Raw genomic sequence first — 12,889 nt, 5'->3', positions numbered from 1 at the left:
TATTATTCTGGTTTGGTTTATTTGTGTATTAAGTTGTATTAAAATTTTACCTATGTCAATTGTAATGTTAAGGGACTTGTGATGAGAGTTCTCTGGGAAAAACAAAAAAACTGGTATCCAACCTCACATTAGCTCTGAGAAATGGTTTTAATTGTACTAGACATATCTGACTTTAACGAGGGTCAAGGTCGCTCATTTGAACAGACTTAGCCCTATACCCCAGCATGTTCCATGTATAGTTAATAGGCCTCTTCATGGCCTATTGTTATGGAGAATTCGGACCGATTTTATCTTAAATGGAGGTAAACTAAAGACAGGATACAAGCCAAACACCAAAGCAGGTAAGTGCAACCACAACAGGCAAAGGAAACTTCAATATTTAGGTCCCTTCTTTGCTGTACATCTTACTCCAATCACCCTGCATATCTCTGGATATCAAGCCTAGGGACACATGAACCCGTCACCCCACCTACCTACAAACTTCAAGTGTTGGTTCAAACCCCCCACCTTAGATACCTTATTGACAGAAAGTTGCTAAAAAGTCAATGACAAGTGACAGGGATTTATATTTAGCCATCCCAAGGTAACAATGTTTAACAAAGAACATTAGCTGCAGGTAGTTCAGTTTAGTTCACCTAAGGCACACCATTTTCTCCTTTGATATACAAGCTAAAAATGAATTTGAAATATGCAAAATTGAAACAAATTGTGATTGTTAACAGGGATTTTCCTACAGTTTTTTTACAGGGTCCAGGGTCCATTGAATTGGGAAATTTTACGCGGCATGACATGAAATTGGGAATAATGACTAAATAAAGAAAAACACTATTTTATGATTTAACCGTAAGGCTTTACCACATGCAAACTATTAGACTGCATCACCAGGCTTCCATGAGGAAAGTATACAATGTTCAACACGAACATTGTTGCAACATCTGTCAAGTGTATGCACCATCTCAATGGCACTTTTTGAAGTTTTCAGTCTGGATTGATAATACGTTTTTAAAGTTGGATTTATTTACTTTCATGTTTATTTTTGAGAAATGTTTTGGTAATAAAGTTGCTTCAAAATGAATCAAACTACACAGTGATGCTATCATTTTCAAATATTATTCGATATGAGGACTTCAAAAATTATTAAAAACATCTACAGGTCAGAAAATGGTTGATTTTCTCTGTCGGAAATACTCAAAATATTGCCGATTTTTTATAACTTTTAGAAAAAAAATTGCACAAATTACTTGAAATATCGTAAACAAACTAATATATATCTGAATCATGGCTCAGTCAATATATTTGCTCTGAAAAACACTGTTATTTCTGCTTTGTCCGTGCTGGTTCACGACCCGTTCACCGCTACTTTCACTTTCTATCGTTCCGAGTAGTGTGTTTGTTGTGGGATGTTTGTACATTATTTGCCCTTGAAAAATGCACGAAAATAGTCTATCAACTTTAAATGAAGTATATTAAAGGTTTATTGAAGTTTTGACAACAAGTTTCTAACAAAATTATCAACACTCACAGCTGTAAACTCGCCAGTCCATTCCAACACGGCGTCAGGTAATGGCGATAGTACGGGACCTCGCCGTTCTTCATGACCCTCAGATTTTTGATATGTCAAATTGAATAAAATATCGTCTAAATCATCGTCAGATTATATGCTTTTAGGTCTGTGATATTTAAATATCATGACATTGTACTTATAATTACAAATATCTGCCGTAATATCAACAACAGAAGCCATGATGGCGTCCCCAGTAACATGAGGGAACACATGTGTGATTTTATCGGTTAACTTATTCAGAGTTTTATATAGTAAGACTGTGCCGATTATTGATTGGTTAGAAATTTGGTCACGTCTATAATTAGATTGTAAAGTCTGAACACAGGTGGCGCTTTTATCACATGATACGAAGCTAGCAAAACATTGATAGTCAAAATGGCGTCCAGAGTCGCTTGCATTGAGATCGTGTAGGGGCGTCCAGAGGCGCTTACATTGAGATGGTGCGGGGGCGTCCAAAGTCGCTTACATGGGGCAAGGGGTAAAGGCGTTCAAAGGCGCTTACATGTGGTAAAGGGTTAACTTTTTGATTCGACATATCATGACAATTTCATACCAAGAATGACATTACTCAGACTTTCGATTTTAGATTCGGATTGGGAATTTTTAGCTACAAATTGAGAATTTTAGCTAGATTTTCGGAGGGGAATGGGTCCGTTATTCTACTGTAGGAAAATCCCTGGTTAAGCTTAGATTTCACCTTAATTTGCAAGATTTATAACAACCAGTTTTAGAAGAAATTTGATTTGAATAATTGCTACGAAAGATAAAAATCTGAATTCATTATACGAACCTTACAATAAATCGTAATAAAAGGGAATTAGACCTGCTTCTCCAATATCCTAGGAATCACTTTCTTTATTACACCTCAAACGATATGTACTGAATAACAATCACAGCGGGGCCCGATAGATAACTGTACGAAAGGAAGTTCAAGGTCGTAATCTCTACATTTTAGGGCTGAAAGTTTCCATACATCTCCATGCTTACTGTAATAAATCTTATTTAAGGGATTGGGACTTTTTAAATATCTTTTATTTCCTATGAAATAATGGTAAGACAATTATGGTCTGCCAAATTTTATAGTGAGTGAAGCAATTATTCCCTCTAATACATACTACCAAAAAGTATTAAAACTCGAACATAAATTTACCGTTGGTACCAGAGTGGATTATAAATCCTTTACGCTATGTACTAGAGGTACCTTTACTAAAAAGGAAACCAATTAAATTTGTTGATCTTTTTTCTTTAGCTATTTGACAGAAAGCTCAGAAGTACATAGTATGTATCATCACTATGATGTGAACGGACCTTTGTGACTTCAATAAACAAATCCTCTGGGGGAAGGATATCAAATTCAATCCAATCTGTCATGATTAAAACTTCAATTAAATTAATTAAGGACTAAAACCTTGCTGCAAACATTTGAGAACAGCAAAGCTCTCCTCTGGAATTTAGTTGATTTAAATCAGGATCCTTGTAATTTACCCTAGTATTACAAAATATAGCAAAGTCATTACATATGTTAACCTTTCAGCCCGTTGGGCCTTGTGAAATTCTCAAAATTCAGCATTTTCCCCTTCAAGTGATTGTCCATACCCATCGCAACAATTAAAATTCAAAATCATTGTAGAAATTGATGTCGGTTGTGACAGATAACAATATTACAATACTTGCACCAAAACCTTACCTGGCTACTTCGGCCCATCTGGCCTCTTGAAATTCTCAAAATCTATCATTTGGTTCCTTTAAATGATTGTCATCACCCATCATAACAATTATGATTCAAAATGGTTAAATGATGTTGTAATACTGTTATCTTTCACAACTGACGTTGATTTCTACAATCAACGTCAGTTGTGATAGATAAAAGTATTACAACACTTGCACCATAACCTTAACCTGGGATTTCCTATGCCGATGCCAAAGTGATTCCATAAGCCCAACCTCTTTTCGAAAGGAGAGCTCAAAAAGACTTCATATCTATACATAGCTTGCAAAATTGGTATTTTTCAACAAAAACTGGATTTAGTTGCTTAAGGAAGCAGTATTAAAGAGTTCCCTGAGCAGAACCTCATATCCATGAAGACTCGGCAGGTACCTGGCATTTGCCTATAACATATTCATTTTGACCTAAAATCTAAGTGGGCATGTGGTAGACTTTCAAATACCTACGCTATTTTGCTATTCCTGGTCCATAAGGCAGTATGTGGTAATACAGTTAACAGATAGCAGATGGCCTTAAGCTACTCTTCATCAACATCAACATTTTGACAGACAAATTTCCTGGCAATAGATCTATACAAACATGTGTCATCACCTTTGTTATCTTGTCTATTTGTTATGTCAAAGCTTTGTATGAATTTTACAAACATTAGTTGACAATTCATTTTAATCCTGTATTATTTTTTTTCATTTTTCTTTTCTTTCAAAAATCAAATCATTTTTGCTATTTGTGTCCATACTGAGGATGACTCTATCAACATGTACGTCATTGGTTACCGTAGCGACAAAAACATCAACACCTACTGACAAGACCTAATCAGAATTCAAATATTTTAGGAATCTGATCAATACAAATGCGTGTAGTCTTGGAAATGAAGGGAAACACAAAATGTAGCTGGAATAAGGAAGGATTTTTACAATGAAATACATTCTCGAAACAAATTTGAAAAGTACATTTTCCAGTACTTACACAGCTGCCCCCTGGTGTTGAGTATCCACTCCGCGACGACGCATATTGTCGGTAACCATACCTATCAGGGAATTAAATCAAATATATTATCTCAAAAGCTTCTGTTTTGAATGAAAAATAAACAATTGATACAGGTTTCAAGAGGTCAGAAGATTTAGCTAGAGCACTAGGCTAAGTGATGTTTAGCGTAGCAGTGTCAATCAACCATAGTCTCCAAAAGTGATTATCAGTCAAAATATCTGCATTATACAACCAACCTACACATAGTCTTTGATATTCATGTGAAGCTTAAAAACATGTAAAGTTTACAAAAAGTTGTAAGAACGAGTTATGTCTACAGACTGGGGAAGGAATAATGGACAGGTATAAAACCTGATTCCAGTACATTTGGAGAGGAAGGAGAGTGCTACATCAAACAGATATCACAATGTTGTAACATCTGTAATATTGAGGACAGATTCTATACTATAAATAGCTCTTACCTTGCCTCTACATCAGAATAAGCATCATACAAGTCATCATTGTAGCCGCGATAAAGCTGGTCCCTCTGTCGCCGCGTCAAGATCCGGCGTCGTCGATTCTCCTTCCTGTCATCCTCCATCTATCATAGAAGATAAGTATCTATAACTATAATTCTGGATAATAGAGGGAAGACTGGGTGGAATATCAATAATTGGCTGGTTAGTCAGACGTCAGTATGACCAGTAGTGACATTAACATTGTAGAATCTTAAATGGGTAGGTCGAGTGGAAACGGATATCTCTACTCGAGTGTAAGATTTTGGCTGGTCAACATGAAAACATGTTCTCATCCCTAAATTTCTAATATATTCTGTCCTGCTATAATGCAGCCCTAACAAGAACCATCTGATCCTGATACCTGTGACTGATTGTTAAACCAAAGGATTATGGAACCATACGATACGGACATTTTAACCTTCCATATATCTGTTCACCCTGTATAATACAAAAGTCATGTTTACCTCCTCCTTCGACAGCCTCTGTTTGAATTCCCGCTGCCGTTGTTTGTTTCTCCACTTTTCTAGACCAGCTTTATCCTCTATAGAGTATTCCTCCATCTTAACTGGAGGCTCGCCCGTAAACGGGGCCTGAAACACACAAATATTCAAATACAAACATTACCAGGAGGCTCGCCCGTAAACAGTGCCTGAAACACACAAATATACAAATACAATCAACTTTCATTAATTAATTCACACAATGCTAAAATAAAATCTGTGTTTTGTAACCTTTGACCTTTTCTGTTTTATATCTTTCATTCTTTGGTGACAAATTTAACCAGTACATTTGATTTCTTGATTTCTTGGTCCAGCATAACGTTAAATAACTTCATAAATACGACGTCATCCCCTGTTGCCAATCAGAAGTCAGTATTCTATCATGTGAGGCAATAATAGATATGAATTCAATTTTCATTTAAATTGAAAAAATGAACATATTATACTATTTCATGAACCACCGTAAAAAGACAATTAAGATTTTTTCATGAAGTCTAGCTGTCACAAACAAATGTATGTAGAATATGGAACTGATAAGATGTTACAATGGGTACATATATTTTACTAGATGTGCCTACACTTTTTAAAGTAACGGGACCAACTTGAACATTAAGGAATCCTGTCAGAAGAGTTAAATCTCTGGATGGTGGAAACTCTATAAACATAAACAAAATATGTTGGAATACAGTGCACAATCAACATCTCTCAATGTAATGTTTTGGGCAAAGTCTCCAGAGAATTTAGTTACTGGTAGGGTAACTTCAAACAAAATTAAATGTGCTTCCAAAGGCTGACTTTATAGACATTATGAACTATTCTCAAAGACACAAATGTGTTGTTTTATTGAGAGCGCAGTTCAGTATGACAGTCTCATACATGTTTGATTTAAATGTGAAATTATATTACTATAAAAAAGTGACTTCTCATCATATTGGCTATAAACTGAAATAAGAGAGTGTTTAAAATATTGAACAATATACTGATTACTGTAAAAATCTTTTATGAATCATTGATTTCCTAAAATAATGGTCTTGAGCTCATCGTTACAAGTTGGTGTTGGTTGTAAATGTTTGATTGCTCTAAGTGAATAAGATTAGTACCAATGGTATCATTTGGACAAGGCATGGCATGTCCATATAGTCACCAACAACACACTTGTGCTCGGATACACATCTCCGCAGCAATCAATTTTCAGCAGATTTTTTATGAAAGAAACAGTTAACTTGACAGATATTAAGTGCATCAGAAAGAAGCCATATAGGTTCAATGTATTGAAATTTTCCCCCATGAAATTTTTTGTGAAGAAAAATTGCTTCTAAAATTTGTCATGCGGCCTAGAGTAATGTTACCATATTTTGCTAAGGCAGCCAAAGTTATACTGCGACCGTCGTAACGTTTTTACAATGGTAGAGAAACGATACATCACTTTCTAAACAGATTGTCAGCCCCCAAATGAGTAATTTGTATTGAGCAGAGACAACACAAACTTTCCCTTTTTTCTGAATTTGTTTCTCATCAATCTTGGGCCTATATTTAGACAGACCAAAGATGCAAGCAGTGATACATATCAGCTGTTCTCACAGGTCTCCATATCTAGTCACCATGTAGGACAATATATAGGTCTTCTGTATCTAGTCACAATGTAGGACAATATATAGGTCTTCTGTATCTAGTCACAATGTAGGACAATATATAGGTCTTCTGTATCTAGTCACAATGTAGGACAATATATAGGTCTTCTGTATCTAGTCACAATGTAGGACAATATATAGGTCTTCTGTATCTAGTCACAATATAGGGCAATATATAGGTCTTCTGTAACTAGTCACAATGTAGGACAATATATAGGTCTTCTGTATCTAGTAACAATGTAGGACAATATATAGGTCTTCTGTATCTAGTCAGTATGTAGGACAATATATAAGTCTTCTGTACCCAGTCACAATGTAGGGCAATATATAAGTCTTCTGTACCCAGTCACAATGTAGGACAATATATAGGTCTTCTGTACCCAGTCACAATGTAGGACAATATATAGGTCTTCTGTACCCAGTCACAATGTAGGACAATATATAGGTCTTCTGTATCTAGTCACAATGTAGGGCAATATATAGGTCTTCTGTATCTAGTCACAATGTAGGACAATATATAGGTCTTCTGTATCTAGTCACAATGTAGGACAATATATAGGTCTTCTGTATCTAGTCACAATGTAGGACAATATATAGGTCTTCTGTATCTAGTCACAATATAGGGCAATATATAGGTCTTCTGTATCTAGTTACAATGTAGGACAATATATAGGTCTTCTGTATCTAGTCAGTATGTAGGACAATATATAAGTCTTCTGTACCCAGTCACAATGTAGGGCAATATATAAGTCTTCTGTACCCAGTCACAATGTAGGGCAATATATAAGTCTTCTGTACCCAGTCACAATGTAGGACAATATATAGGTCTTCTGTACCCAGTCACAATGTAGGACAATATATAGGTCTTCTGTACCCAGTCACAATGTAGGACAATATATAGGTCTTCTGTATCTAGTCACAATGTAGGACAATATATAGGTCTTCTGTATCTAGTCACAATGTAGGACAATATATAGGTCTTCTGTATCTAGTCACAATGTAGGACAATATATAGGTCTTCTGTATCTAGTTACAATGTAGGACAATATATAGGTCTTCTGTATCTAGTCAGTATGTAGGACAATATATAAGTCTTCTGTACCCAGTCACAATGTAGGGCAATATATAAGTCTTCTGTACCCAGTCACAATGTAGGGCAATATATAGGTCTTCTGTACCCAGTCACAATGTAGGGCAATATATAGGTCTTCTGTACCCAGTCACAATGTAGGACAATATATAGGTCTTCTGTATCTAGTCACAATGTAGGGCAATATATAGGTCTTCTGTACCCAGTCACAATGTAGGACAATATATAGGTCTTCTGTATCTAGTCACAATGTAGGACAATATATAGGTCTTCTGTATCTAGTCACAATGTAGGACAATATATATATATTCACTTCTCACTATGTGTAATGCAATCTAAATAAAATCGAGAATCGCTAAAACTTTATTTAATAACTTCAACCTGTCTGTAATGATCTCCCTCCAGAAAAAAATGGTCTTTATTCAAAACTGGTTTCTACACAAATGTCAAATTGTGTTACAATACTATGAAGTAGGCAGGTATGAGCAAAGATAGCAGATTTATTAGTCTTTCTCTGTAAATTATGCTTAAATAAGAGAATTGCCACAATAACCTTCATACTTTTGGAATCGGAGTTTTAAAATTCTCTGGTATATTTAATTATTCATCAGTAAAAAGAAAACAGCCTGGAGGTAATTGTCTACAGGCTCCAGGAGTATTTATGTATTTCTGATACAGAGAGATTTACACAGTTAGTAGGCTTGTCATGTCCTCTTGTCTCTCAAGTTTCCAGGGCACAGCTCACAGAACTCGGAACTTGTTATATACACCGGAAATATTGTGTACAGATCCGATCTGTTAATGTCGCTTCCTCAGGTCATTACATACAAAGGGAAGGCTATTTGGTAGAGTTCTAATTTCACACACAATGGTTTCTAGGAAGGTAAAATGTTAAATGGACTGTAAAACATACCACAGCTAGAACATGTACAATATCAGAGGAATAAGATACAGATTACATTTGAATTAAAAGGATTTTAATTTTCTATTGTTAAGGATTTTTGTTGTTTATACTTAATAACTTATCTGAACTAGAAGACAAAACAGTCAAACTTGTCAATACATTCAACTGTAAGCATGTAATTGTCTATATATGTACACAGCCTCCCAAAAACACAAAATGTTCAGTGATACAGTACTATAAAGGTCGATAGTTCTACTATGATAAGAAGACACTAAACAGGACATACTACAGCCTCCCAAAAACACAAAATGTTCAGTGATGTAGCACTATAAAGGGCAATAGTTCTACTATGATAAGGAGACACAACACAGGACATACTACAGCCTCCCAAAAACACAAAATGTTCAGTGATATAGCACTATAAAGGGCAATAGTTCTACTATGGTAAGGAGACACAACACAGGACATACTACAGCCTCCCAAAAACACAAAATGTTCAGTGATGTAGCACTATAAAGGGCAATAGTTCTACTATGGTAAGGAGACACAACACAGGACATACTACAGCCTCCCAAAAACACAAAATGTTCAGTGATGTAGCACTATAAAGAGCAATAGTTCTACTATGGTAAGGAGACAAAACACAGGATATACCACAGCCTCCCAAAACACAAAATGTTCAGTGATGTAGCACTATAAAAGGCAATAGTTCTACTATGATAAGAAGACAAAACACAGGACATACTACAGCCTCCCAAAAACACAAAATGTTCAGTGATATAGAACTATAAAGGGCAATAATTCTACTATGATAAGGAGACACATACAGGTAAGGAGACCCGACACAGGACATACTACAGCCTCCCAAAAACACAAAATGTTCAGTGATATAGCACTATAAAGGGCAATAGTTCTACTATGATAAGGAGACACAACACAGGACATACCACAGCCTCCCAAAAACACACAGACAATCATTCATTCATACAGCACTTTGCACATATGAGGGAGGGGGAGGGCATCCTAAAATGAACCTGGTTAAAATAGGAAGTTCAATCTAATCACCAATAACAGTTTCCTAATTAAGAAGAATAAAAAAAATCATGTTGTTTATTAAATAGAAACAAACCAAAATCAATGCAAGATGGACAGAAAGCATAGGGAGCTCTTCAAATGCTTGCTTTTAACTTTTTTTGTGATTTTTAAAGCATGTGTGACAAGAGTCAGCGGGATCAAATCCACGAGCCTTAGTGTTGGGATATTAGTATACAGTACTTACCCTATAAAATACTCTTTGGCCGTCCCTGCCAGACGTTGGTCTGTCCCCTCGGGGTCTCGGTGGTCGTGGAGTACTGGCGTCGGACCTTGAGTCAGACTCGCTGTGTCTGTATGCTGGTGCCTCAGGTCCAGGACTGTAGTACACCGGACGGACCTTCACCGGGAGTGGGGCTTTCTCGGCCATACTTCCCCCAGTGGAGGGAGCTAGGCGGCTCATCTTGGCTACATTCTCAAACTGTCCAGCAAATACCTGGTAAATATCATGTTTAGTATTATAACACCATGCATTCAATAGAGGTTCTTACACTCATGACTATGTAATACAAGAGGCCCAGAGGGCCTGTATCGCTCACCTGGTTTGTAATGCTATGTAATGTTCTGAATATAAGTTCATTGTTTCTTTTCTAAAGGAATTTGAATACTTACTTCTAATTCCCCTATTGGGCCCCACTCTTTCTGCTCCAGGGGGTCAAAGCCAAAATTTATACGAATTCTGTTAACCTCAAGGATGTTTCTGGCCAAATTTGGTTACAATCCATGCAGAACTCTAGGACAAGTAGCGATTTTTAGGATTAAACTCTATTTCCCCTATTGGGCCCCGCCCCTCCTGCCCCCAGGGAGGTCAGAGCCAAAATTTATACAAGTTTTGTTTCCCTTCCCCAAAGGATGTTTGTGGCCAAATTTGGTTACAATCCATCCAGAACGCTAGGATAAGTAGCGATTTATAGGATTTACTTCTATTTCCCCTATTGGGCCTCGCCCCTCCTGCCCCCGGGGGGTCAGAGTCAAAATTTATACAAGTTCTGTTCCCCTTCCCCAAGGATGTTTCTGGCCAAATTTGGTTACAATCCATCCAGAACTCTAGGACAAGTAGCGATTTATAGGATTTACCTCTATTATCCCTATTGGGCCCCGCCCCTCCTGCCCCACGGGGGTCAGGGTCACCATTTATGCAAAATCTGATCCCCTTCCCCTAAGGAAGTTTCTGGCCAAATTTGGTTGCAATCCATGCAGAACTCTAGGACAAGTAGCATTTTATAGGATTTACCTCTATTACCCCTATTGGGCCCCGCCCCTCCTGCCCCAGGGGGGTCAGAGTCACCATTTATGCAAAATCTGTTCCCCTTCCCCAAGGATGTTTCTGGCCAAATTTGGTTACAATCCATCCAGAACTCTAAGACAAGTAGTGATTTATAGGATTTACCTCTATTACCCCTATTGGGCCCCGCCCCTCCTGCCCCAGGGGGTCAGGGTCACCATTTATGCAAAATCTGATCCCCTTCCCCTAAGGAAGTTTCTGGCCAAATTTGGTTGCAATCCATGCAGAACTCTAGGACAAGTAGCATTTTAAAGGATTTACCTCTATTACCCCTATTGGGCCCCGCCCCTCCTGCCCCAGGGGGGTCAGAGTCACCATTTATGCAAAATCTGATCCCCTTCCCCTAAGGAAGTTTCTGGCCAAATTTGGTTGCAATCCATGCAGAACTCTAGGACAAGTAGTGATTTATAGGATTTACCTCTATTACCCCTATTGGGCCCCGCCCCTCCTGCCCCAGGGGGGTCAGGGTCACCATTTATGCAAAATCTGATCCCCTTCCCCTAAGGAAGTTTCTGGCCAAATTTGGTTGCAATCCATGCAGAACTCTAGGACAAGTAGCGATTTATAGGATTTACCTCTATTACCCCTATTGGGCCCCGCCCCTCCTGCCCCAGGGGGGTCAGGGTCACCATTTATGCAAAATCTGATCCCCTTCCCCTAAGGAAGTTTCTGGCCAAATTTGGTTGCAATCCATGCAGAACTCTAGGACAAGTAGCGTTTTATAGGATTTACCTCTATTACCCCTATTGGGCCCCGCCCCTCCTGCCCCAGGGGGGTCAGGGTCACCATTTATGCAAAATCTGATCCCCTTCCCCTAAGGAAGTTTCAGGCCAAATTTGGTTGCAATCCATGCAGAACTCTAGGACAAGTAGCGATTTAAAGGAAATGTTGACGGACGGACGACGGACGGATGACGGACGGACAACGGACGGACGGACGACGGACGACGCGCAATGGCAATAGCTCACCGGCCCTTCGAGCCAGGTGAGCTAATAAAATATTAAACAATTTCAATAATCTTAATAATTAGGTTATAAATTTCATATTACGTAGCAATGAGTGTAAGATTTCTATTCATCACATAACTAGTATTTATGGAAAAAATAAACTTACTTTCAATTTCGTTCCTGTATAAGAGCGACGTCATTACCTTTCACCTCACAATAGTAAAGTATCTATCTGAGCTGGCAACAAAGAAATGAGATTTCTGCATTTTCGCCTCATTTTGATCTATTACATTCTGATATACTGTTCTATACCTCAATTCTTTATTTTCTATGAAATAAATCTTCCCATGTGACAACTGATATTCATACATCCATGCAAGGTCACTTACCTCCATATTTAGATTGTCCAGTTGTTGACCGTTACTCTGTGACTGTTGGATGGTAGAACTGGTTGGATATTGGCTGTAGTGGCCGGAGTTATTTCCTTGCTGCCTATTGGTCAGCTCTCGACCAATCACTGGGTCTGCTTCTGTACTCGATTCATTTTCTTCTACACCCTCGATTCTGCAAGGTAAACCAATGGAATTCAACAATTTCATAACTTCAATAATCTGTACAAATAGCACAACATAAAATCCCCTACTATCAAAGTACCACAAGGAACAT

General features: G+C 37.7%; 1 protein-coding gene across 1 annotated transcript in view; it reads right to left on the bottom strand.

The window, feature by feature from the left end:
• The window catches only part of LOC138329201 (serine-rich adhesin for platelets-like), a 79,116-nt gene that overhangs the window by 32,561 nt on the left and 33,666 nt on the right, over positions 1–12,889 (bottom strand). The window contains exons 7-11 of the mRNA XM_069276015.1: positions 12,613–12,787; positions 10,179–10,427; positions 5,239–5,364; positions 4,739–4,857; positions 4,257–4,317 (exon numbers count right to left, since the gene is read on the bottom strand). Coding sequence (XP_069132116.1) covers positions 4,257–4,317; positions 4,739–4,857; positions 5,239–5,364; positions 10,179–10,427; positions 12,613–12,787 — 730 coding nt within the window. The remainder of the gene's footprint in view (positions 1–4,256; positions 4,318–4,738; positions 4,858–5,238; positions 5,365–10,178; positions 10,428–12,612; positions 12,788–12,889) is intronic.

This window comes from Argopecten irradians, chromosome 8 (genome assembly GCF_041381155.1).
Source record: "Argopecten irradians isolate NY chromosome 8, Ai_NY, whole genome shotgun sequence".
Lineage (NCBI taxonomy): Eukaryota > Metazoa > Mollusca > Bivalvia > Pectinida > Pectinidae > Argopecten > Argopecten irradians.
The sequence above is the reverse complement of the archived record's forward strand: the minus strand, read 5'-3'. Positions and strand labels throughout refer to the sequence as shown.